Genomic DNA, 27,642 nt, shown 5'->3' with positions numbered 1-27,642 from the left:
AGCGGCGTTTAGATGAATATGCAAATATGTGCTGTGCAGTTTTCCTTTCAATAACAAAACAAACAACAAAAAAGATAGCGGTGAGAAAACGGCAGTTAAGAAAACATCTGATCGAAGCGATTTGGATGTTTGCACAAGCTCGGCAATCCAGCACTAAAGTCACGTCACTTTATATACCACTTTATACAATAGATTTTTAAACCAAGCAGCTTTACTGTTTTAAATGTTTAAATCTTTAAATGTTTTCTTACACATGAAAAACAGTGTCAGTATCTCTTTCAATTAGAAATTGAAAACAACTTAATTTTCTACTATAAAGCGACTCTCCAGTGTGTTTTTACTCGCGTACGTCTGACCTCGATGGACTGAACAGAAGAAATGAAGCGGAGAAGATTTCAATGTCAAAGAAGACGGAGCCTCAGAGCACACCTAACTATTATCCGTATCCAGATCTGATGAAGGACCTGCGCCTGGACACGACGACAACGCAGTCCTGAAGTGTCAACTAGTCTCTCCCCAGTGAAGGCCTCCTTCCCTATCCCTTGTCGGGATAATTCCGGTTCACGTGGATACGTGGAAACGATAAATAATTCAGTATTATACATTTTTAAGGCCAGACAAGTAATTTGTTGAGGGTTGGTTTGTAAAGAAGGACTACATGCCTGTGCACATATATATATATATTCAAACACACATACCTATAGACTAAACACGTGATACGCATGTGCACACCGTCAGCGTTTTCACGGGTTAGTGTTTTTGAAGTTTGCGCATAGATAACCTTTTTTTTCCAAACATTTTCAAGGCTTGCACCTTGGAATCTATTTCAGGGTTTGCGTTCTCGAGCCACCAGGCACTGTTTTATGCGGATGAGCGGGCCAGAGCGCGTTGAGTGTTTTCTGTTAGAACGGTGTCGTGTTAGTAACTAATGATCTCGTGTTAATAACTAATGATCTTTGCAATGGAAGTGAATCAATCAATCAAAACTAACTTTAGCTAGACAATAACTTTATTCTAGAGCTGCTGTAAAGCCAAAACAATCTATGTTACTGTAATTTCCTATTATCACTGTAAAGCTGCTTTGAAACAATCTATATTGTTAAAAGCGCTATATAAATGAAGGTGACTTGACTTGACTATGTATTCGCCAAGGACCAATGGTAGTTTGAAGGTGTTTACCAGCCAGAGCAAACTTTTCTGGAATGTCTCGAAGTCTTGAGTTTCGAACTCCCGAAATGAACACAAAATGAACTTGATTTTGGCCTTCACACCAGTTTGTTCTTACATTTCACTTCAAGTGTATCGAGACCTTAACACCTAACCCAAACCAAACAGTCTACTAATACTAGTTGACATGTAGTTGCAAAGTTACTTATTGTTAGTACAATGTCTAAAGTGGACCACTGAAATAAAGTGTAACAGAAGATGATAAAAGAAGAAAGAATTTCAGGCTCACCCCAGTTTGTGAGAAACTCAGCAGCATAGCGATACAATAAGTTCATGATCTCAATGACCACAGCGTAGATGATACTGGGAACAAACATCAGAATGCCGGACGCAAAGTTTGGATTTTCGGTGTATATACTTATGGCCCAGTTCTCCATGTCAAAGTAAACCATCATCACGTAAAAGGACAGATACAGGCACAGCAGAACGAAAGGAACCGACACCAAATATATCCTCAACTGCCGCCTGTCAAGGGGAAACAAACACTGTCAAAACAAACTGAGCATCTAGAACACTTTCCATATTTATCATGCTTGTATTTGTTTGATGTTGATTTAGAATATGCAGTTCTATGTATTATTATTATTACATTTTAAAGGTCTGAGACATGCAAACCAGGTTTTGGTGCCAATCAAAGTATAAAAGATGTGCTTAATATGCCTTTTTGTCTGCCAAAACATGACAATATTTCAAAAATTGGTACTTGGAGCTAGGGTAGACTGGTTCCTCTCGCCCCGTGACTGGATTAAACCCCAGAGCTCCATGGAATCCAGGCCTCGGTTCTTCAAACGCTTTCTTGCGGCTCAGCGTTCCCCACCCGTACGCTAACGTAGCGCTGCATCTCTTCCACACTTCCAGGAAAACCGTTGACCAAACCAGGTTGAAGACAGCAAACAGCACGTACTTGTCATAGTCCTCCCAGTCAAAGAGGTAGTAAGGGATACCAATGAGGGCCATGGGTACTAAGGCAAATGTGAAATACTCCAGAAATCCAAAATAGAGCGCCAGACCCTCGCCAAAGTAACATCTGATGTCATCTACATTATGGAGGACACAAAGAGAACATCTTCAATGAATAAAGCACAGTGCATTGTGGTTTCAATGCAATTGTTTGATGATCTAAAACACCAGTTTTTAAGATGGAGCAGGTTTAAATTCTGCATCACTTTACATTTGCATTAAACAAGCAATCTACAGTATTCGTTGAATTTCCACCATAATTCAAGAGAAGCAAAAGCATGTAGAACAGCTATAAATCACACCCACCCACCGAATATGACATTCAGCTGTACTTATATAACCAAAATTCTTGTGAAATTCTTTTCACAGTAAGTTGTATCAACAAACTGATATAAAGGCTGGAGTTGGGTTTAAAGTTCATGCTGCCAGCGCACACAGACAGAGTGACTCACCCAGTGGCTGGAAGGATAGTTTGATCTTTTTGTACCATGAGAACGAGAGTCTCTTAAGGTCTTCTTTGTTATGGAGAGGGAAATACTGGACTAGGACACCTTTGGATTGCAATCTCCGCACTGAAAAAGAGTTTACCATCAAAATGTAACATTATTCAAATGATGGACAATTACAATTACATGTGATTTAAAAAAATGCTAAAGGATTAATATTGTAAAACAGCAAATATGACGGTTTGAATGGTGATGTTTTAAATTATAGGTGGAACTAACTTTTTTTTTTTTTTTTTTTAAAAGCATAGAAAGTAACTTTTTCTACTTCAACAAATTTTTACCCAGATATCATTTTTGACAAATGTTTAAAATAATGTACTCCCAATGAGATAAAGTCAGTGGCTTAAAAATGACATTTTATTCTACAAGGGGAGGGTCTTCCAATCATGGGGGCTGCCATGTTGAGATCACATGATCTGTCAAATACTGCTCACTTATTTCAACGCTATCAGGCACTTTCAGTTGCATAATAAAATAATCATAGGTGATAAATACATTGGGTTGCTCCACAATATCAGTGGTAAGCCAAAATGTTTTCTTTTCTGTCATATAATGCATCCACACCCATAGGTGGCAGTATAAAGTTAAATCATGTGTCAAATCAGAATGCAAAACAAAAAAAATAAAGAATTATTTATAAAACACGATATTTATATTCCCTAATTGAATAATATATCTGAATTTCAACTTTGAATCAAGTAAATAAACAGGTAATTAAACACATTTGCATCAATAATGTCAAATGTTTGTGACCAGCCTGAATTTAGTTGGGTCACAGGGATATTGGATTGTTTGTATATATTTCTTTCTTTCTTTCTTTCTTTCTTTCTTTCTTTCTTTCTTTTATTACCTACACATGTCTATTTTAGTTTACTTGGTTTTATTATTGTAGTGAGTTTACATTTGGCAGCTCAGCTGCATTTTCCGAATTCTGGTTGGCAGTTGAGAGAGTGGAGTTGCCGTGACGATTGCGGTGCATCCTCAGACAACAAAGAGAACCTTTAAGCAACCACAAACTATTGTCTCTCTCTTTCTCATTTACTGTTAAGGTTAGTTATTAAATTAATTAATTTTCATATCAAATGTTTATTTACGTTTTAATGTCGTATATATATATATATATATATATATATATATATATATATATATATATATATACACACTAGAGATGTGACGGTGATAATTATTCTCCCACCGGTTAATCGACTTGTGACAACACCGGTATTACCGGTTTCATCGTAGGGGTGGGGGGTGTTAGAGTGATGTCATATTTTTTTTTACATGGCGTCAATTCATCATTCGTATTGAGTTTGATTGACATGCGAGCAATCAAATTCCACAATTTTTGTGCAACAAAGCAGTCAGAAGAGTTATTGATTAACTTCGGATTTGAACTTGGCTTTAACTGAGGCAATCTGTCACGACACATTAAAGAGCCAAAAAAATGGTAGGCCTATTTTTGTTTGACTGACCAAATTTGAAAGTTGAGACTTTGTTTCATATTAAATATTACCTGCTCGGTCCTGTCTTTCAGCGCATTGTCAGTGTCCTCTATTTTTCACTGCTTGAGATCATGTTGAGAACAATAACGCCCTATTTGAGGGTAATAGGGTGCGATTTCGAATTCAACCACAGTGTGTGAATGGTGGGTTCGTTATTATTCATGAAAAACGCAAAAGACGCGATCTCTTCCCATGCAGTCAAAATTAACGGGAGACCTTTGTTCTTTGATTAACATTAATGACACTCCATCTGACACGCGTCACATTTTCTCACAAATCTCTACATTCATTTATGATATTATTTAAATCATTTGCTCTTATGAGGACACTCAACAAAACGGACATTTTGGCATAATTTGTGTGTGTTATGTTTTGTTCAAGGCCGAAAAGAGAACTCGATACTGACGCGCGTCTTTTCCGTGTGTGCGTGTGTGTAGCAGGACTTACAGCGCGGTCTCTTGTTTTGTCGTGCTTGAATGGTTAAGCGTGATCATACAACAGCCAACTGGTGACAGAAAATACGGATACTGCGTAATTAATTGCTTTAAAAAATTTTTTTGCGGTGCTGCGGTGGGCAAGTGATGAAACCGGTGTTGCGACTGAACACCGTGTAACACCGGTAACACCGACTATCGTGCCAAGCCTAATACACACACATGTCATATACATACATGCTTTTGTCATAAAGAAGTCCATTCGTGTATACTTACGAGTTCAGCCAGTTGTGTGAATTAGGCTAGAGCATGTCTGTACATATGGTTAAGGTTCCTATCTTGATTTATTTATTTACTTATTTATTGTGATTTGATTTAAGTATCTATATGTTATATGTATTTCAACGTATTTATGAATCCTGTGATTCAAAGTGTCTTAATGACTCTGAAGTACAATGTTGATTAAAAGACAACAAAGAGGACCTTTAAGCAACTAACTTACTAACTATTGTCTCTCGCACTCTCATTTACTGTTAACTTAAGTTTTTAAACTGCTTACAGTCCTCCCGACTGCCCGGGACCTGTAACATGTTATTGGTTAAAAGCATTTTCACCACCCTCCCCTCCAAAAAAAAAAAAAAAAAAAAGTTGGAGCAACTTAATACATTTTGATTAAAGATTATGAGGATGAACAATTTAGAAGATAAATAACACCTAGAACACACAAAGAGGTTGATTTTGTCAAGTTGACTTTAACATTCTATTATCTGAGGTAATGTAAAGTTGATTTCAACATGAAAAAAATTACACAGCAGATTTAATGTTTTAGTGTACTTAACGTTACTGTAGGGCTGCAAGATTAATCGAAATAAAACCAAAACTGTGATAAGACTTATTGTGAATATCAAATCGCTAAGGTTGCGATTTAATAATAAATATACAGTATGTGCTGCGTATTTCAGAGAGAAGTGCAGTGCTGTGTTCTTTCACATGAGCAGCTCATGATCGGCCAGTGTTTGCAATGTCAAAGCGGCTCAGTTCACAGTAAATGTTGCTCCATACGAACTCCATCTTTATATCTTTTATAGAGTTTGGGTTGCTCTAACGTGCATTTGTGCCAACCATCTTCCCATACTTGCAATAGGAAGTGCTTATCAACATTAGAGAAGCTTAAAGCTACACTGTGTAGGATTTTCTCCCATCTAGCGGTGAAATTGTATATGACTACCAACTGAATATTACTTTCCAGCCCCTCCCATTCCGAGGGCGTTTTAACTCCTACGGTGGCCGTATTATTTCAAATCTGCCGGCAGTCGCGAGTAATCTCCCCCTCTCATTCGTCACGGTGCCACTTAGTGTCAAAACGCGAAAGGCGAAGCTTGAATTTCCAGGTATGTCCCTCTTTGGCTAATATATTTTCAAGATGGAGGCGCAACATGGCTGCCGCCATTCGAGCGACTCAAGAACAGCAAACCTGGAATTGTTTTAACACATTTTAAAACCGCAGCCGCAATTTTTAATCCGAAAAAAAAAATGCAAGTCGATTTTTCCCCAAATCGTGCAGCCCAAAGTTGCTTTCTTTTAATCTAGTACAGTAGGTAATACAAAAAAAATACACTTACCAACTGATTTTCCAGGGTAGAGCTTCAGCTTAGGGTATCCTGGAACATGTTCTTCATTCTTAGCCCTAAGCGTATCCAACTCATGTTTGATAATGTACTGACACTCCGCATCACTGAGAAATGCTTGACCATCTCCTATGAGCACAACACAATAGTCTTATAGAGCAACCAGGACCAAATCTACGTAAAGCCTTTGTGAGGAACTACTGCAGACGAAATCCCAAAAATAGTTTCTTAACATACTGAGAAAAAAAAAAACAGTACAGCAACACCCTATCATACTCCTTTTATTCGGTTATAAATGAAGCTCACCCTCAAAGTCTCTGAAGCTTTCTCTGTTGGCATAAGTGAACCCTCGCATTGTGCCATCTTGAAACTCCTTAAACAACCCAACATCCTCAGCTCCGTTTAAAAGCCTCTGTAACGTGGAGCCCACCACAAAGACATTTGGGTTAGACTTCTGATCATCCTGAACTGGAAGAAGCACTTGATCCACCAACAACTCTGCTCCTACAAAAGAAATCGCAGTTTTAGGAACTGGGTATTTCCCAAGGTCAATGTCCTGATAAATGACACACATGTATAAAATTAACACTGAAAAGTATTGCTCAGTGTTAGAAAGAAAACTACATGTGATAACATATCATAATATGAAATATGTATATCAAGATCACTGACATGTAAGAGTGCCCTCTGTAGTCTTAAAAATCTAGTTATACCATGTTCTTACATAATGTGCTTTCTCTGTATTCATGTTGGTTTCATTTGGTTTTGAAATATTTGAATCCATTTTCAAGAAACGTTTCAATTGAATTACTCTAAAAAAGTGTCATGTGGTGTAACCATCAAGTAAAAAAAAAAGTATAGAATATATTTTCCTTACACCTTGAATACATATGAGTGTACACACTTTTAGATTAAATATATTTTTCAAGGAAAAACGTATTTCTACAAATATCCATTCTTAATAATATCAATTATTAATTTATAGATATCACTACATGTTGTCATAAAAATAAACATTTTCTGATATTTTGAGAATTATTGATCTTGATACACATTTGCATTTATTCATTTATCCATACAAATAAGGAAGATCACAAGCAATTTCTCATATGGCCAACAATTTTCATTGCACACAATGACAGGTTTAGTAAAAATCTAATTTAGTAAACAAGATAGAACAGAGGTGAGATGCAGAAAGGAAAAGAATGAAGATGGAAAGATTGGGTCGAAAATTGGGTCGAGGTTGGCAGCTCATTCCACCAGAGAACAGTATCATTTCCTGTTTTATGTTGGGGTTTTTTGCATGTTGGCTGCACCACATGATGTTGCATATTGCAGGCAAAAGTTGTGAAATATTATAGGTAGTGGCCGTTTTTATTATGATTTTTATTATGCAAAACTCTTTTAAGGAATTAATTACCAGAACAGTTGCATTGCATCACCCCGAGATATTTAACTTTATGCCCAAAATGGATTTTAATACAGAAAAGAAATTGTAAACTTGCTCATCAAAGAAGAGGGTGCCTATATTCAAAATTAAATTTGTAATGATTTTCTTTTTTTATAAACGAGCATGTTACTGAACCATAATCAGTTCTTAATTTTCATATAAAACCACCTCATGTAACTGGTTTCTAGTATTTAAACATTACAGCATTATTTTATCGTTTACTGCAGCTTATTTAATTGAGTTGAATAAAAATGAAATACAGAACTTGTAATAATATCTATTTAATATATATGTCAGGCTATTTTAATTAACAAATAGAGTTAATATGCTACAGAGTTGTTGTTTTTTTTTTATCAGGACCAAGTGTCTGTGCAAGCAATATGTATGAAGTAACTTCAAAAGAGAAGCATGTGTGTTTCCTCTACAGGCAGAATCTGATATTCTATATCTGTGACCTCTGTGAAGGGCAGGGTTCACATTTGGTGGGTCACAGTCGTTGAGTAACACTGACAGAGGCACTTCAGACACACACAACTTCAGAAGGCAAGCAGATATTTCAGAAAATGTTCAGTTCCTGTCAACCTCTATCCCTAGATGTAACATGCCAAGGGTCTCACCTCCATTTTGCTGCTTGTCTCTGATCCTGTTTAGTAACCAAGTGATGGCCTCTGCTTTAGTGTCATCAGCAAGCTCCAGGACCACCAGAGGGGTGAACGAAGAGGCATCACTGTCAGAAACCGACATGCCGAGATGCATTTTTCCTGATCCCTGTGTTATACGCAGACCAAGAGAGGCAAGGGGCAAAATAAATTATAAATAAAACATATCACTCTCCTCAAGATTCAGATGCAGAATATACCCCACAAGAAACACCAAACATTTCACCCGGTGAAGATCGAGCTTTATTTGCATCCATAACCGTTTATGGAAATATTTTCCTGTTACCGAGAAGTATCAAATGCAAATAGGTCATTCTAAAAATTAGGTGCCGCAATAAAAGTCACGCCACAAAAAATGTCATCATATCACACATTGCGTATTGCTTGATGATGAAGACATATCATATAAAAGTCACTGTGTGATATGACTCACTATTCCAATATCCTCTACCATTAAAATCTATTTCAAATAAATGCTGTTCTTTTTATTCATCAAAAAATCTTTCAAACATGACCTTGGTTTCCCACAAAAAAAAAATACTAAGCAGCATAACTGCTTAACTTTAAATGTTTCTTGAGCACCAAATCAGCATATTAGAATCATTTCTGAAGGATCATGTGACATGGAAGACTGGAGTAATGATGCTGAAAATTCAGCTTTACCACCACTGGAGTAAATTACATTTTTAAAATACATTAAACTATAAAACAGATATTTAAAAGTGTAATAATATTTCACAATATTACTGTTTTTACTGTATTTTTGATCAAATATATGCAGGCTTGGTCAGCATAGGAGATACATATCCATTTTGATAGTCAAAAAAAGAAGCAATAACTAAACTGATGACAGAATAGAATAGAATAGAATAGAATAGAATAGAATAGAATAGAATAGAATAGAATAGAATAGAATAGAATAGAATAGAATAGAATAGAATAGAATAGAATAGAAGATGCTCTAAAGGAGCTGGTGTTTTTAACTATTGCACTAGTTTGCAAATACTTATCTGTGTTTATACACTGTTAATTCCACACTATGAAATATTGTCAATCGTGGCATGGACCAGTCAATGATTTTGTATCATATTTTTGTATAAATTTTGTAACTACTCCATATTTCACCTGACCATATACAGTAGAAACATACCAGTGATATTTTCATGTCTCTTGTTTCACTGTGTGGTCTCTATTTTTGTATAGGAAACCAGCCAACAGACCAGGGTTATTAACTTTGCGATAATAATCAAGTGACCAACTGTACATTATCCATTATGTATTCAATGTCTGTATTGTGCCTATACTGTGTGTAAAAAGTATGAAAAAGAATCAAATCAAAATTTTAAATCATAATTATTTGTATAAATAAATATATATATATTCATATAAATATGAAGCTGACATAATCACCAGTGTCGATTTATAAAAGTCAGCTTTTAACAATTTACTCTTCAAATGTACATTATGTTATTTCAGTGAAAATAAAATTACTACAACTACATTTACTACATCAAGCCTAAAATTAAAATCCAGTTTAAAGGGATAGTGCGTCCAAAAAAATGAAGATTAGGTTCCCATTGACTTACATTGTATAGACAAAAAAAAAAAAAAAAAAGACAATTGAAGCTAGTCAATGGGAGTTCCATAGAATATGGAAATGAATGTTTGGAACTACTTGAGGGTGAGTAAATTATTTTTGGGTGAACTATCCCTTTAACAAATAGTAGAACATTAATTAATAAAGAGGAAAACCAGAGGAAGACATTATTTACAACTCAACAAACTGGTATGGTTTGGACATAATCAAGTACATGACATCCTTCAACCTCAGAAGGAAAGTTGAAGGAATGTCTGGAAAGGGACTTCTACTACTCTACAGAGTAGAGATCAAGAAGCTTCAGGAAGTTGGTGTGCTGCTTCAGGGCCTGGCAAATTTGAATTCCACATTATACCAAAGAACGCTTGGGAAGAATGTGAGACGATCAGTAAAAATGCTGAAGCTGAGTTTTGAACATAATAATTACCCAAAACATGCAAGCAAATCCACAAAAGAATGGCTCTGAAGCAAGAAATAGAAGGGTTAGGAATGGCAAAGTTAAAGTCCAGACCTCAATCCAATTGAAATGTGGTGGGGTGCAAGAAAACCCTCCAATATTACACTGTTAAAGGGATAGTTCACCCAAAAATAAAAATTATGTCATTAATTACTCACCCTCAAGTCTCATGACTTTCTTTCATCTTCGGAACACAAATGAAGATCTTTTTGATGAAGTCAGAGAGCTTTCTGTCCCTCCATTGACAGCTACGCCACTACCACTGTGACGCTTCAAAAAGTTTACAAAGTGATCACTTTATATGATGAAGAGATTTAATTTAGTCTTTTATTCACATAACATTCATCAACTCACACATCAGCTGTGGTAAACGGAAGCTCAAGCATGTTCGCTTGACGTTCAAGAACCAATGAGGTTCAGTCTCGTGTTACGCAGCACGTTTGAGCTTCAGCAAGAACCAATGAGGTTCAGTCTCGTGTTACACAGCACGTTTGAGCTTCAGCAAGAACCAATGAGGTTCAGTCTCGTGTTACACAGCACGTTTGAGCTTCAGCAAGAACCAATGAGATTTGTTCTCGAGCATCAATCAGGTTCGGCTGAGCTTCTGTGTATGTTCACAACAGTTTTTAAAAGTGAATAAAAGCCTAAATTAAATCTGTCATCATCTTACGGGTTTGAATTGACATGAGGGTGAGTAATTAATGACGGAATTTTCATGTTTGGGTGAACTATCTCTTTAACAATTTTAAGAAAGACCTACATAAAAATATTAATGCAATATTCTCTTCAAAGTCAAATTTTCATTGTTATTGTTAAATTATATTACACATATATTTGCAATATGTTTCTAAAAGTTTTCTATAAGGGTTAGGTTTGGGGGTAACGTTAGGGTTAGGAGATCAAAATTGCATTAGTTGAATATAAAAACAACTTAAGTCAATGGAAAGTCCCCAAAAAGGTACAAAGCGAATGTGTGTGTAACACACACTGTTTTGTATATTGTGTCTGCCTGCTTTTATACTGCAAATTGTCTGATGTGATTAATAATGCATGTAGCCCATGTATCTATACAAATGAATCGTCTCTGCCTATTCAAAAAGGTCGAATAAACTCTTTAACAATATGTTCTACCCAGCATCACCAATTTGAAGACATGCATCAATAAACATGCAATGTTCAGATAAAAACCTGAAAAGTAACATTGCACGAAAAGGTGTGGCAAAAAAACGAAAACCTAAAGAAACTAAACCTGGATGACTATCCCGGTGTTTTTGGACATGTCTCGGGAAACACAGCATGTGATTCTTATTACAGTAAACATGAAAAACACAATCTCTCTTTTCTTTGGACGTCTTGACAGATCACTGGGCGGAGCTAAACACGCATGCCATGCCCGACAAGGAAACATACAAAGACAGACTATAGCATTTATGGGATCCCAGTCACATTTATACGGATAGTTTACAAATGTGACCTCTTTTTACCACTTTGCAATGCTTAAACGCTTGTAAAATAACATATTAATGACACAAAACCGCATGACAGGCCTGATACCCCACTGACATGTAAACTGTCTACTCACAGTGTTGCACGCGCAATCAGCTGTCCGGAACGCGAAACAGACGTCAGTCCTGCACTTCAGACGCCCATTTAAGCTAGTTTATCTAAAAACCTTGATTGGGTTTGGGTATAATTCAAGTGTATGAGCAGGAGAGGTTTAAAGTTAAGGCTGACTTGAGTTCCTCCACGTCATCGAGATGACACAGCCCTAATTCTAGATCACACCCACCCACCGTTCAAACCTGTTATACAAACACATGCATGTTCAACAGTGAGTGATTTATCAACACTGATTTAGAAATGCAGACAGAACCTAGAGTAAATGCGCTTGAAATAGATCCGCTTAGTTATTCGTGCATACGCCGTTTCCATTATCGCGTTTTAACATAAAGAAAATTTAAATATTTGTGCCTTCAAACAATACGTGTGCAGGGAAAACGACTTCTGAACTGAACATTTAACGCTGATAATTATCAGTAGACAGCTGAGAAGACCCGATCAAAGTTCACGGTTGACGTTTTGTCACGTGATCATTGTTAGTGATGTACGAATCGTGAGTGAATTGACTCCCTTGGACCGGTTCTTTGTAATGAACCAGTCTGAATTGATTCGCAAACCAGATACATACATTATCGCGATCTGGGGTGCGTTAAGCTTCACTATAGCATATCTTCAAATTAAATTAGTTTATGTGTAAGCAGTTTTCACAGCTGCAATGGACACTATTGCTTATGTGTTGCCTATAACAAGATAGAGCAATACATATCAGTATCAGTGTTATTGTGTTTTGTGCCCTTATAGAAGTCAGTAGTGATTGTCAGAAACAGTAGAGAATGCTATTCTAAATTCAGCCTAAACTGGTTCAACAATTTGTTTAAAGAACTAGTTAAAAAGAAATAAGTGATTATTTTACTCCACGATTACGTTCACGCGAGCCCTTAACCTTCCACAGATATTTTATTTTATTTTTATCTTTTTTTTTTTTTTTTTTTTTTGTATCTGACAATTTACTTTTTTTTTATCCCAACAGTTAATCACCCTGCAAATGCTCCTACTATCATTTTACTCGGGTTTCTGCTCATCATGTACGAAGGAGACATTAATTCAGTCCGTTTTTTGAACTTGCTCACCTGATTCAATAAAAGATTCGACTCATGAGAACATAATGTACACAATTCTCTGTCTAACTGAACAGTGAACAGCACTGTGTCGAAAACATGGCTGAGGAGACAGTGTTAGCGGACACTGGGTAAGTGGCCCTCTAAGCACACATTTGCTTAAAAATATTTAAATGGTGTGAATTATATGTGCGTTGCTATTGTTGTCGTTTAGTTAGATTTATTAGTTTTCGTTTGCACGCCGTAAGTTACGCGAACTGTTTGTGTACTGTCAGTGTTTATCAATGAAACCTAAGGTTGTTGTTAATGTGGACTATTTACTTCTTACAATTATTTCTGTCTGCCAATTCTTTTTTTTTTTATTAACAAACTCTTTAAATTAATACAAAACTGATTTCTAACTAAATTATGAATTGCCTGTATTGTAATACAATTATTACAGTATGTCTTTGATTGACAGCACTTTCACATTCTCTTGGCTTTAGACTGGCACAGCGTGTACTGATGTTTCTTGGTATTCGTAGTCTCTTCTACAGTGTTTTCTCTTTCTTGGACAAGACAGTGAGGTAAAAAATATGTCCAAATGTTATTCATAAACTAACTCTACTAAGTGCCTCTAAGTTTTGGTCACTTTACAGTGTTCATGTTATTGCATAACCTACATTGTAATCCTAGCAACATATGGGTGTACTAAATGTGAACCAATATTCTAAATCAAATTTAAATTCTACCAAATCTTTTCCCTCCTATTTATGGAAAATTGTAGTGTTTCAGTGGCATTGTTTGGCCAAAGTGGGTATTTTATGCTGGTACTGAAAAACATATTCAGTTTTGTTCAAGTTGATTAAATAAAGTATTTTGTCTCAAGATAATAGTATCAGAGATTCTCATTAACTGTCTAAATCATCAATATAAAAATAAATGATGTAATCAACGATTTGTTCATTTAATAATCTTGAATCAGTCATTGCTCCTGTCATTGCCCTTGATGACCTCATGGTAAATTAGGGCAATTTCACAGTACATAGCAACAGTCAGGTGTATAGTACTAATTAGTTTTAGTTTCTATTTAGTTTTGGGAGGTTTAGCCATATTGTACCTTACTTATTAATATGTGATTATTTTGTGAGAATGAGCACAACTACATATACAGAATACATATTCAATATATCATTAACATAATATGTGTAGCATGGACACTGTAATGCCCAATTCTGTTACAATGTCCAATAAGTAATATGAAGTAATTCCTCAAGGTCTAAGGGCTTGTGTCCTCTGAAGGCAGATGTGAAAGCCTACTTAATATATCCTGTATATGTTATTTATTAATTAGCCTAATCAATGAATTTTATTTTTCTCTGAAAGCAGATTTTAACCTGTCATTATTATCTATCATTAGCCTAATTGTTGTTGTTGTAAAGAACAAACATTTTCAGCTATCTCATGTTGGTTTCTTTCTAAGTGAAATAAGAATGAGAAGCTCACATTTAATTTTATTGTAGGTCATGGTGGATTACCGACTGGCTGCCGTCCTGGAGCCCAACATCTCAGAGCCAACTGAAGGAGGCTGAAGAGAGGATGCTGCACTGTGAGTAACACCAACCATTGTCAAATCAAAATTTAAACTCCAAACTTTTCAAGTTTTTGTTAGGTATTGCAAATTGTCTATAGAATTATTTAATAAACATAATCGATGATGATCAATATACAGAGTGGCAATAATAAGTTTGTGAACCCTTTGTAAAAAATGTCCAGAGTGTCTATTTACACCAAAATCAAATAGTGAATTTTGCCTTTTTGGCAGAGGCTATTTACACTAGCTCCGCCCACTATTGTCTGGTTGAGTGAGACAAAACTACAAAAGAAACCCATTTGAAAACAGGAGCAGTGGTGTGGAGAGTGAGGGAGCGTTTACAAGACCATTTTCAACTAAAAACGTTGAACTTTTTATTCGTTTTGCCATTCATTTACTCAACAACGGTGTTTTGGGGGCCTGAAAACGCAAACTTTTGAAAACAGGTTTCAAAGTGGAAGTTTTTTAAAGGGTAACTAAACCCTAAAACAACTTTTTTTTAGTTAATGATCTGTAAGACTGTGGCTTTATTAGTGCTGTTCATTGATTCGAGTACATTTTTTGACATTTGGGTATAAAGTGTTTTATTTCTCTAATATATATGGCGTAAAAACGTCTAAGTGCTGCCCTCTTCAGGTTGAACAGTGGCTACTGCAGTTGAATTTTCCTATTGGAAGTTGTGGTGCCCTGTGATGTAAGAGGGCACCAGCTCACCATGCCCTTGGTAGGAGCTCACCACGCCCTTGGCAGCCCCTGGTATAAAAGCATCTTGTTCCGTCAAAACAAATGTAGTGAGTCAGGAGTTGGAATTGCAAGTATTGAAAACGATCAGGATAGCGTATATTAGCATCTAGTTAGCATAGCATTTATATAGTTATTTAGATTATTTCGTGTAGCCTAGGTAAAATGGGCTTCTCCAAACAGCTCGCGCTGAAAAGCGACGCAGTGCCAAACGCTGCTCCTCCTGCATGGACTCTTGATGTGAATTTTTGAATACAAATAGTCTTTGCCAAACATATGTGGATTTCTGCATTGATTACTCAAAAAAAGTGGTCTCATCTTAATTTAACTCAATTGTTGACACACACAATCTGACAATCTGAATCTAATAAAGCACACACGATTATACTTTTTACAGTTTTATTAAATACATCAAGTAATCATTCACAGTGCATTGAGCAGAATTTTACTTGCAATAAAATAAGGTCTGCACTAGATATGAAAATGCTTAGCTTGTTTTATTCATATAGGTAAAAAATATATATTTAAAGAGTGAAGATAATAAACTTATTGATATTAACTTATTATTTCTAAGTTGGTATGTTTTAGTATGAATATATACTCATAGTTGTCACATACATATTTGTGACAGTGTATGTGTACGTCAAAGTATGTGTGTGTGTGTGTGTGTGTATATATATATATATATATATATATAATTTTCTGGTAAGATGTAACCTTTGCAGATACATTTTCTGTGCCCTTTATAATACAGAAACCTTTTCTTTTTATTCCTTTCAGACGTCACAAGCAAGTTCTGCAGGCAGTTTGTTCACATATCTGACAAAAACAGACTGTGGACTTTGGTATTTAAGGGGCCAGTGGAAAATAAAACCCCTCTGGTTCTGCTGCATGGATTTGGGAGTGGTGTGGGATTTTGGGCCTTGAACCTGGACTCTCTCGCTCAGCAGAGGCCCGTTTACGCCTTCGACCTGCTGGGCTTTGGCCAGAGCAGCAGACCTCACTTCAGCACGGACGCCCAGGAGGCTGAGCTCCAGTTTGTTGAGTCCATCGAACAGTGGAGGAAGAAACTGGGCCTGGAAAGTATGATTATGTTGGGCCATAACCTGGGAGGATATCTGGCTGCCTCCTACGCAATCACATACCCAGATAGGTTTGTAACTAAAAAGACAGAAAAGAGTTCAGCTGTAGCGAAATATATATTTATTATGATCCTCTAATTGAGTGAGGGATTAAATTCTATGCAAGCACAAAAATGAATAAGTAAATATCTATACATTAGAGTAGAGTGTCTTTGATTGATTTACAATCATATTGATTGATTAATGGCTGTTGCATCTTTTTTTTTTTTTTTTTTTTTTTTTTTTGGTCATTTTTGATAATCATAAACATTTTAATGATACTCCTGGCAGAGTTTACAAATGTCAGAATTTGAGAATTGGCTGCCTTGCATTTCATGAATTTGAATTTGAAATGAATTGGCAGTTTAACACAGACACAACAGAGAATTACATTAGTTTTAAGACAAAACATAACATATTACATCATTAATTTTGACTAATTATGCCTATTTATTACTAATTCTGCCTAGATACATTTATCACATCTAATTTAAATGCTTAAAACAATTAACACATAATCAAAGCAAATATAATATAAAATAAATATTGACACATGTAAATTAGTACATTAGAGCAGCGTGTAAACGAAGTGTTGTTTCCTCCATGGTCCATAACAATTATTAATGTTATCTAATGTTTCTGGAAATACCCCATGTGATGTGAATGAGATCATATATTTCTCCATAATTCGTACAGAAAAATCAATTGCATTATTGAAAACTAAACATGCATTTATTAGATTTTTTTCCCCCATTGTAGTTCTACTTCTATAAATTCAAATTTATAATTTGCCATTCTTACCTTAATACAAATTTAAATCTGATTTCAAATGAGCCCCTTGATGAATAGAAGCTCACTTCTTTGTCGTGTTGGGTTGTAACTGTGGCTCTGAATGCAGAACACTGTTTTTCACATCCTTCCTGTTTCCCCATTTCCCACAACCTTTATATCTGTCAGCTGTTTGACCTCAGAATTTGATTCGAAACTATTTTTGTTAGCATCCAATTTCAACAAGCATTAGAGTTGCTGCATATTCCATATTTTCGCTTCTATCCTGCCCACAAAGTTTTTTTTTTATGTCTCTGTGTATCAGGATGCACAGATTACTTTAAAGTCCCCCTCTAGTCAATAATCGTATTCCTTAAAAGTCATCTTTGATCACCAAAATTACATATTTAAAAGTGTTTTCCTTAAAACAAAATTTTCTTCATGCCTTAAAATAGCTTGAATGTAACTCTACACCCTTGCCTCATTTAAAATAGGTGGTTCTATGAATATTCAAATGAGCCCCGCCTCCACTCACTCACACCAGCTCAGAGATCCTGATTGGTTACAAGGTAGTTTGCGACGTCAGAAACACCAGCGATCTCAAACCGTGTTTTTGAGCCTGTCTTTGGTTCATTGCAGTTTTAGAGAGAAAATACTCAACAATGGTGTTGACTTGTGAATTTGCACATGGTTTGTCTTAAAGCACATTAAAAACATCACATAGACATCTAAACAACATTAAAAGCTTGATTTTGGTCAGTGTAACTAGTTGTAGCTTGGTGTAAGTCCATTTAGTTGTGATTCAATTGAAAATATGCTACAGATATATTACAGTATGTCCTTCTATGTACCCACTGTCCAGAGTAAAGCACCTGATTCTGGTGGAACCGTGGGGTTTTCCAGAACGTCCTGACCCAGGAGACCAAGATAGGCCCATTCCTGTGTGGATCAAAGCGATAGGGGCAATGCTGAGCCCATTCAACCCCCTCGCTGGTCTCAGATTGGCTGGACCTTTAGGTAAGATTTATTCTAATCTGAGAGTGCAAATCAAACGTAATAAAAGTATTAATGAGAAAAAGAGAAATTGCAGCTTAAGGCTCAAGATATGCTTGTATATCTTAAATGATGTGGAACACCATGTGATAAAGATTGTCAGTAATGAAACCCAGGGACAGATTTAGCCAAGACGTCGCACTTGCAATTTCACTGAAATGATTCACTCAGTAATTGGAGCATGTCTTTTTTCATACGTCATACTTGTCTCATATCGCATACCTTAATCACATTGCCTTCTGTGTATATGCTGCAATTGTTTTGCAAGAACAAATTGGCTTTGGAAAAAATCCTAGAATTATCAAGGATCTGAAAATTTGTGTTTTGAATTTCATAGATTAATATTAATGATGTTCCACTCATATTTTACCAAGCTAGCTTTTTAATATCTCATCTGAGATCATATTTCATATCTCTTTCTCTCTTTTCCTTTTTTCTACACTGACAATGTTTGTTTTTGTTGTATATGAATTTCAGATAGATCCAAAAATGATGTGTCATCTCAGTGTCCTTGAGTCCTAGTTTAGTATAAAAGTATCCAGTATTTTAGGAGAACCAAAACCTCATACCCAGAAACCCCCTGACTCAGGATAGTTGTGATCATACACAAGCCCAGATGAAATCTTCAGACTTTCACATTTTATGGGCTGATTTCTTAGGGAAATCTACAGAATTATGTGGAATGGATATTAGGCTAGTTCAACCAAAAATGTAAATTATGTCATTAATTACTCATTGTCATTTCAAACCCGTAAGACTTTCACTCATCTTCAGAACACAAATGAAGATCTTTTTGATGAAATCTGAGAGCTTTCTGTCCCTCCATTGACAGCTACAGTAAGCCACTACGCTTCAAAAAGTTCATAAAGAGATTGTAAAACGTATCCATATGAATAGAGCGGTTTTGTCCAAATTTTCTGAAGAGACACGATCGTGAATATGATGAACAGATTTAATTTAAACATTTTAACATTGTTTATTGAACATAAACAGAAGTTCAACCGAACCTGCTTGGCGTGCAAGAATGAATCTCACTGGTTCTTGCAGAAGCTCAAACGTGCGGCGTAACACGAGAATGAACCTCACTGGTTCTTGCTGAAGCTCAAACGTGCTGCGTAACACGAGAATGAACCTCATTGGTTCTTGCTGAAGCTCAAACGTGCTGCGTAACACGAGAATTAACCTCATTGGTTCTTGCAGAAGCTCAAACGTGCTGCGTAACACGAGAATGAACCTCATTGGTTCTTGCTGAAGCTCAAACGTGCTGCGTAACACAAGAATGAACCTCATTGGTTCTTACAGAAGCTCAAACGTGCTGTGTAACACGAGAATGAACCTCATTGGTTCTTACAGAAGCTCAAACGTGCTGCGTAACACGAGAATGAACCTCATTGGTTCTTGCAGAAGCTCAAACGTGCTGCGTAACACGAGAATGAACCTCATTGGTTCTTGCTGAAGCTCAAACGTGCTGCGTAACACGAGAATGAACCTCATTGGTTCTTGCTGAAGCTCAAACGTGCGGCTTAACACGAGAATGAACCTCATTGGTTCTTGCTGAAGCTCAAACGTGCTGCGTAACACGAGAATGAACCTCACTGGTTCTTGCAGAAGCTCAAACGTGCTGCGTAACACGAGAATGAACCTCATTGGTTCTTGCTGAAGCTCAAACGTGCTGCGTAACACGAGAATGAACCTCATTGGTTCTTGCTGAAGCTCAAACGTGCTGCGTAACACGAGAATGAACCTCATTGGTTCTTACAGAAGCTCAAACGTGCTGCGTAACACGAGAATGAACCTCATTGGTTCTTACAGAAGCTCAAACGTGCTGCGTAACACGAGAATGAACCTCATTGGTTCTTACAGAAGCTCAAACGTGCTGCGTAACACGAGAATGAACCTCATTGGTTCTTACAGAAGCTCAAACGTGCTGCGTAACACGAGAATGAACCTCATTGGTTCTTGCTGAAGCTCAAACGTGCTGCGTAACACGAGAATGAACCTCATTGGTTCTTACAGAAGCTCAAACGTGCTGCGTAACACGAGAATGAACCTCATTGGTTCTTACAGAAGCTCAAACGTGCTGCGTAACACAAGAATGAACCTCATTGGTTCTTACAGAAGCTCAAACGTGCTGCGTAACACGAGAATGAACCTCATTGGTTCTTACAGAAGCTCAAACGTGCTGCGTAACACGAGAATGAACCTCATTGGTTCTTACAGAAGCTCAAACGTGCTGCGTAACACAAGAATGAACCTCATTGGTTCTTACAGAAGCTCAAACGTGCTGCGTAACACGAGAATGAACCTCATTGGTTCTTACAGAAGCTCAAACGTGCTGCGTAACACGAGAATGAACCTCATTGGTTCTTGCTGAAGCTCAAACGTGCTGCGTAACACGAGAATGAAGCTTATTGGTTCTTGCAGAAGCTCAAACGTGCTGCGTAACACGAGAATGAACCTCATTGGTTCTTGCTGAAGCTCAAACGTGCTGCGTAACACGAGAATGAACCTCATTGGTTCTTGCTGAAGCTCAAACGTGCTGCGTAACACAAGAATGAATCTCATTGGTTCTTTCAGAAGCTCAAACGTGCTGCGTTACACGAGAATGAACCTCATTGGTTCTTGCAGAAGCTCAAACGTGCTGCGTAACACGAGAATGAACCTCATTGGTTCTTACAGAAGCTCAAACGTGCTGCGTAACACGAGAATGAACCTCATTGGTTCTTGCTGAAGCTCAAACGTGCTGCGTAACACGAGAATGAACCTCATTGGTTCTTACAGAAGCTCAAACGTGCTGCGTAACACGAGAATGAACCTCATTGGTTCTTACAGAAGCTCAAACGTGCTGCGTAACACAAGAATGAACCTCATTGGTTCTTACAGAAGCTCAAACGTGCTGCGTAACACGAGAATGAACCTCATTGGTTCTTACAGAAGCTCAAACGTGCTGCGTAACACAAGAATGAATCTCACTGGTTCTTGCAGAAGCTCAAACGTGCTGCGTAACACAAGAATGAACCTCATTGGTTCTTGCAGAAGCTCAAACGTGCTGCGTAACACAAGAATGAACCTCATTGGTTCTTGCTGAAGCTCAAACGTGCTGCGTAACACGAGAATGAACCTCATTGGTTCTTGCTGAAGCTCAAACGTGCTGCGTAACACGAGAATGAACCTCATTGGTTCTTGCAGAAGCTCAAACGTGCTGCGTAACACGAGAATGAAGCTCATTGGTTCTTGCAGAAGCTCAAACGTGCTGCGTAACACGAGAATGAACCTCATTGGTTCTTGCTGAAGCTCAAACGTGCTGCGTAACACGAGAATGAACCTCATTGGTTCTTGCTGAAGCTCAAACGTGCTGCGTAACACAAGAATGAATCTCATTGGTTCTTTCAGAAGCTCAAACGTGCTGCGTTACACGAGAATGAACCTCATTGGTTCTTGCAGAAGCTCAAACGTGCTGCGTAACACGAGAATGAACCTCATTGGTTCTTACAGAAGCTCAAACGTGCTGCGTAACACGAGAATGAACCTCATTGGTTCTTGCAGAAGCTCAAACGTGCGGCGTAACACGAGAATGAACCTCATTGGTTCTTGCAGAAGCTCAAACGTGCTGCGTAACACGAGAATGAACCTCATTGGTTCTTGCTGAAGCTCAAACGTGCTGCGTAACACGAGAATGAACCTCATTGGTTCTTGCTGAAGCTCAAACGTGCTGCGTAACACGAGAATGAACCTCATTGGTTCTTTCAGAAGCTCAAACGTGCTGCGTAACACGAGAATGAACCTCATTGGTTCTTACAGAAGCTCAAACGTGCTGTGTAACACGAGAATGAACCTCATTGGTTCTTACAGAAGCTCAAACGTGCTGCGTAACACGAGAATGAACCTCATTGGTTCTTGCTGAAGCTCAAACGTGCTGCGTAACACGAGAATGAACCTCATTGGTTCTTGCTGAAGCTCAAACGTGCTGCGTAACACGAGAATGAACCTCATTGGTTCTTACAGAAGCTCAAACGTGCTGCGTAACACGAGAATGAACCTCATTGGTTCTTGCAGAAGCTCAAACGTGCGGCGTAACACGAGAATGAACCTCATTGGTTCTTTCAGAAGCTCAAACGTGCTGCGTAACACGAGAATGAACCTCATTGGTTCTTACAGAAGCTCAAACGTGCTGCGTAACACGAGAATGAATCTCACTGGTTCTTGCAGAAGCTCAAACGTGCTGCGTAACACGAGAATGAACCTCATTGGCTCATTGCAAGCATACTTGAGCTTCCATTTACCACAACTGATGTGTAAATTGATGAATTTTTATATGAGAATAAAAGCCTGAATTCAATCTTTTCATCATATAATAAAGCGATCGAGTCTCTTTGGAAAATTTGAAGAAGAAGAAGAAGTTTTATTTATTTTGTGCCTTTCCGTATCTCAAGGTCGCTTTACATTGTACATTACAATACATTTACACATTAATTTGGACTAAACCACTCAATTCATATGCATTCGTTATGATCTCCTTATGAACTTTTTGAATCGTTAAAATGGCAGTGGCGTAGCTGTCAACGGAGGGACAGACATCTCTGATTTCATCAAAAAGATATTAATTTGTAGATCTTACGGGTTTGGAATGACATGAGAGTGAGAAATTAATGAAATAATTAAAATTTTCAGGTGAACTATCCATCTAGCATAGTGAAAAATGTTAAATGGAGCTGAGAGTACTGTACTATTATTAATAGCTGAAAGATACCAAAAAAAATCTAATTATCCAGAATATGTAATAAACAAAACACAATAGTGATGTGCAGTGGTGGCTTGTGGGCTTTTTAATAAAGGAGGCACACTAAATCTGAGAACCCGGATTATTTATTTTTTTAATTAACTGCTTAAAATGTCTTTTAATGTAATAAAATTACATTATACATACAGCAAGACAATATAAATAGAATTTCACTCTCCTATCATAACATCCATCCTACAGTACTGTTCTGTCTCGCACCCTCTGCTATTTAATGAAAATGATTGCTGTATGTCAAGCTTAGGCGTGGGTCTTTTGTTCGAATGGTAGCTTGGTACATTTTTGGAAAATATTCAGTATTTCTATAATTCATAATTAGGTTGTCGAGAATAGATTATCAGCGGGAGCAGTTCAAACTAATATCACATGTTTTCTAGAATGATTGGTTGTTATACTAAGAGAGGCTAATCACCTCTGTGATGCTGATAAAGTGAAATACTTACTGGTGACTGGTGGCTAATTTTCTTTTACCAACGGAGGCAAAAATCTCTGGATATGGATTGTGCCACCCCTCCTCCCCTTCTCTGTCTTCAGATTCGCCTTAGCAATCACATCGGCATATTCGGCATGTTCATGGGGGAAAAGCAGCGGAAAAGCAAACAACCGGTAGCTCCAATTTCAGTCATATTTTATGGTCTGCAGTGGTGAAATAAAAACATGAAATACACATACTGAACACATAACAACACAACAAATTTATTAACATTAAATTATTCTTTCAAAATTTCGAGTGGGCTGTGCCTCCCCTGACGAGCCGCCTCTGGTCATGTGTAGAACTTTGTGAGTGATGGACGTTCCAATTCCTTGAAATCTGCAGAGCTTTCTGTCAGGTTCTGTAGGATTCTGAAGGGGGCTGGATATTAGTCACTGACAATGGGAACATGTGACACATGAACTAATGATATTAATGATAGGATGAAAAATTTATGGGTGATCCATCATTTTTGGATAGATCGATTTTCGGTGGATTTTCACTTTTTAGTTTTTTCAGATGTGTGTTTTGCATTGTCCTGTAGGTCCCACTCTTGTGCAGACTCTGAGACCAGACTTCAAAAAGAAATTTGCAGCTATGTTTAATGACAATAGAGTCACAGAATATATCTTCCATCTTAATGTCCAAAGTCCAAGGTACCAAATCTATCTATCTATCTATCTATCTATCTATCTATCTATCTATCTATCTATCTATCTATCTATCTATCTATCTATCTATCTATCTATCTATCTATCTATCTCATTCTTTCTTTCTCTCCCTTACCCTCTCCCTTATGCTTTTTGTTGTGAATGGCTTTGATATATGTCTGAATGTTGAAATTCTCATAACGGTCTGCTGTTTATTTTTTTATTATGATCCTAATATTTTAGCGGTGAAACAGCCTATAAAAACATGACCATTCCGTATGGCTGGGCAAAGAGGCCCATGCTGCAGAGAATTGGCCTGATTCACAGCGACATCCCCATTACGGTGATCTATGGCTCACGCTCCAGCATAGATGGCCACTCCGGCAATTCAATCAAAGAAATGAGGCCAAACTCCCATGTAGAGATCATTGTGAGTTCTCCATTCACTGCTCAGCACACACTGCCACTCAGAGAAACTTTTCTTGATCTTTTGCGATAACAGCTTGATGTTCTATGAAAACATACTGCAACTTTGCAACATCACACAGATCTGTATGATTTCATACAGAAATGCATTTGAACACATGGTTGCCCACATTTACATGTCAGCAATGCCTGTTTGGCATTCAAAACATTGGCCCACCTAGTCACAGTGAGGTAACGAGAAAGCCAGGCTGTGCTGTTCCTGTCAGTGTGTAGCACCTACAACTCTGCATATCCTTCTGAAGGATCCCAGTGTTTCAAATGTGTGACTGAAGTTTTTTTTTTTTTCAAGATTCCTTATTATTTCAATATGATCTTAAAGAGGACCTATTATGCCCTTTTACAAAATATTGATTTTGTTTTGGGGTCTACTAGGATAGGCCTATATTTGCATGCTTGAATGTTCAAAAACCTTATTTTTCAAGTGTGTTTCGGAAATGTCATTCCCGTAACCGCGTTAGATCGAAAAATCATGGTCATGGCGATAGCACACAACTAACGCAACTCAACAAGGCCTCGACCCCCTTTTTTTTTTTTTTTTGCGAATACATTGGCGGGAAATATTTAAATGAGGAATATTGTGACATATTGTTACTTTCCGGACTACAATCGAGGCATTTCAGGGAGTTCAGAAACAGCGCTTACTGATAAAAATGGACTTTGTGCTTTGTAACTTTGCAGTCCTTTTTCATGCTCAAACAGCAACATTACAAAGTTGAAAATGGAACAGTTTGTGAAGCACATTGCTTTGTGATTCTTTAATAATGCATGTAGGATTTTCAAAGAAGCTATTATTGAAGGATGGGGCAGTTAAATACAAATACAAATCTCAATCTGCATGCAAACGTGATGATTCTGAAAGGAAACTTGACAGTATGACTATTTTTAGCACAATAAAAGGTATTAGTGGACCTCAGGACCTCATGATATGACCCGTTTGGGCATGATGATGGGCAAGATATCCTTCATGGGATTTCATAGACATTTGGAGCTTTGCCTGGATGGCATAACTTCCACAAATAACTTCTTAATTCCAGTGGGAGTTCTTTTGCATGAATTCTAATAGATTAAAATGTTGACAGCAAGCAGTATTGAAAAAGTACAATCTGAATTGGCAGGCAGAACAAAAACAAAAGTCTTTGTACAATGAATATGCTTGTGTTCCAGACTGACTCCTCTCACCACCACAAAAACTGAGCTAATTATTCTAGTTCTGAAAGGCCATTGTGTAATCTTCAAATTATTAGGGATGTTAAAGCCAAGTGAAAATATTGCAACATTTTATGTCACAATCTGTGGCACTGGTTCAAAATAAACACCTACATTTTATTATGGCACTTCTGGTATACACTGATTGTTTTCTTGGTAATCTTAGTCTGTGTCTGTCTGCTTTTAACTAATGTTAAACTTCTTATTGCCTTGCATTGGTTTTAGGCCATACGAGGTGCAGGACACTATGTGTATGCTGATCAGCCAGAGGATTTCAACCAGAAGATACTTCATGTATGTGAAACGATAAAATGAAGAGTGATGATGAAGGTACTTTTCTTCTGGAACTATCCAAACATGGCTTTCTGCAGAGCTGTGTTTCTCCACATGCACACACTCTCATGCGTGTCAGCAAATTATCTTTGTTGAGTCTGATATTGGGATCGGAGAGTTTGGAGGCCACTTGGTTTGAAAACCAGATGCTTGTTTTGCACCACTACTGAACCTTTTTTTTTTTTTTTGGTCCTAAATATTAAGTTTCCATGTCACATAATTATGTTGATATAATAATGTGAAAATTTAGTTTTTTTTTAAATCTGTTATGTTATAATATTATGATAATTGTTCATTATTATGACAATCAATAACATTTTGTGGTACATACACTAAGGTATTTAGTGACCATAGACAACTGAGAGCAATTAGGCACTTTAATTAACTTAAATTTCCAAATACATGTAACCCTATGTTTTTTTTGTGTGTTTATAAACTTTCATGAACCTTTATCAGAATGTGAGACAGTAGTGATTGTGTTTTATAGCTTTTGAAGCCTTTTTGTTGTTTTCTACCTCATGAAACTGTAAAAGATTCTTTGTTAGGATCAGAAGGGAGGCAGACAGGTGGATCAACAGAAAGCATGTATATCCTCCGGTCATGCAGTTCACATGTATCACTTTACTTATTGTATGTACAGTATTGTATGTAAAATTGCCACAAAATCTTTTTAAGTGCCTCAATTTCCAAAATACGTGCACATTTTGTAATATCCTCAACCGTTTAAAGTCCATCTTGCCTTTATCTTCGCCTGTAGGCTGGTGTTTTCACAAAATTGAAATGGTACTGAGCCCCAGGTCAGAGTTTTAAGTCTTCAGGCAAAATAAATACAACATGCCTCAGGGCAAAGTCAATATACTGTAAATGCATTCAGTGCTTAATAGGCATTATTTTGTAAGAAAACATTATTTTAGTATCATTATTATTGTTTTGAATTAAATTGAGGCTGTCATAAAGATTTTGTAAATAATAATTGTTTGAATTTATATTTTTTCCAGGTTTGACAAATCTATTTTTCATGTGTCAACTTGATGTCTGCTGTTAATTTTAATAATAATAAAAAATTTTATGAGTCTGAATACAGCTGTCCCCTGTCTTAAAGGTCATATACAGTAAAACACCATCATCATATGACTCACTGAGGCCAGACCGTTGTCTGGAAACCGATATGACACAGCAGGTGGAAAACGCTCTCCTGATCATTTATATTATACATTAAATGTCTTTTTACCTCACTCATGGCATTGATAAAAAGCATTTCTTACAAATTTGTAACCCTATTTTAGTAGACTCTCCTTTTGCATAAATATTTCTTAGACTGTCACTACTGATTCGATGTGTGC

The 27,642-nt window shown here is 37.0% G+C and overlaps 2 protein-coding genes across 6 annotated transcripts in view; one reads left to right on the top strand and one right to left on the bottom strand.

Moving 5' to 3' along the window:
• The window catches only part of ano10a (anoctamin 10a), a 46,161-nt gene extending 33,653 nt beyond the window's left edge, over positions 1–12,508 (bottom strand). Inside the window, exons 1-7 of one of the 2 annotated variants that reach the window (XM_079895500.1) lie at positions 12,003–12,508; positions 8,325–8,475; positions 6,564–6,761; positions 6,252–6,386; positions 2,640–2,759; positions 1,931–2,264; positions 1,457–1,692 (exon numbers count right to left, since the gene is read on the bottom strand). In XM_079895500.1, coding sequence (XP_079751626.1) covers positions 1,457–1,692; positions 1,931–2,264; positions 2,640–2,759; positions 6,252–6,386; positions 6,564–6,761; positions 8,325–8,463 — 1,162 coding nt within the window. In that variant the 5' untranslated portion in view covers positions 8,464–8,475; positions 12,003–12,508. The remainder of the gene's footprint in view (positions 1–1,456; positions 1,693–1,930; positions 2,265–2,639; positions 2,760–6,251; positions 6,387–6,563; positions 6,762–8,324; positions 8,476–12,002) is intronic. The other variant, XM_079895499.1, reaches the window with a different exon arrangement.
• Positions 12,509–13,142: 634 nt separating this feature from the next.
• abhd5a (abhydrolase domain containing 5, lysophosphatidic acid acyltransferase a) lies at positions 13,143–27,381 on the top strand. Of its 4 annotated transcripts, XM_079895296.1 has the most exons (9): positions 13,143–13,229; positions 13,584–13,664; positions 14,601–14,686; positions 16,193–16,565; positions 18,164–18,318; positions 24,169–24,280; positions 24,518–24,704; positions 26,192–26,296; positions 26,845–27,334. In XM_079895296.1, exons 1-8 carry the CDS (start codon positions 13,198–13,200, stop codon positions 26,279–26,281), a joined length of 1,116 nt encoding a protein of 371 aa, XP_079751422.1. In that variant the 5' UTR covers positions 13,143–13,197; the 3' UTR covers positions 26,282–26,296; positions 26,845–27,334. The 4 variants fall into 4 exon arrangements, with proteins under 4 accessions (XP_079751422.1, XP_079751421.1, XP_079751424.1 ...); XM_079895295.1 differs by having other exon boundaries at positions 26,192–27,381; XM_079895297.1 differs by having other exon boundaries at positions 13,169–13,229; positions 13,559–13,664; positions 26,192–27,381.
• The last annotated feature ends 261 nt before the right edge of the window (positions 27,382–27,642 follow it).

Source organism: Squalius cephalus, assembly GCF_949319135.1.
Source record: "Squalius cephalus genome assembly, chromosome: 15".
Lineage (NCBI taxonomy): Eukaryota > Metazoa > Chordata > Actinopteri > Cypriniformes > Leuciscidae > Squalius > Squalius cephalus.
Note: the sequence above shows the minus strand (reverse complement) of the source record. Positions and strands in the feature narration are given on the sequence as shown.

Excerpts from the sequence above, each read along its gene's own strand:
- abhd5a (XM_079895295.1), top strand. The coding sequence starts at position 13,198 with ATGGCTGAGGAGACAGTGTTAGCGGACACTGG. Across the intron at positions 18,319-24,168 it reads CAGATTGGCTGGACCTTTAG|GTCCCACTCTTGTGCAGACT; the intron begins GTAAGATTTATT and ends ATTGTCCTGTAG. Across the intron at positions 24,281-24,517 it reads CTTAATGTCCAAAGTCCAAG|CGGTGAAACAGCCTATAAAA; the intron begins GTACCAAATCTA and ends CTAATATTTTAG.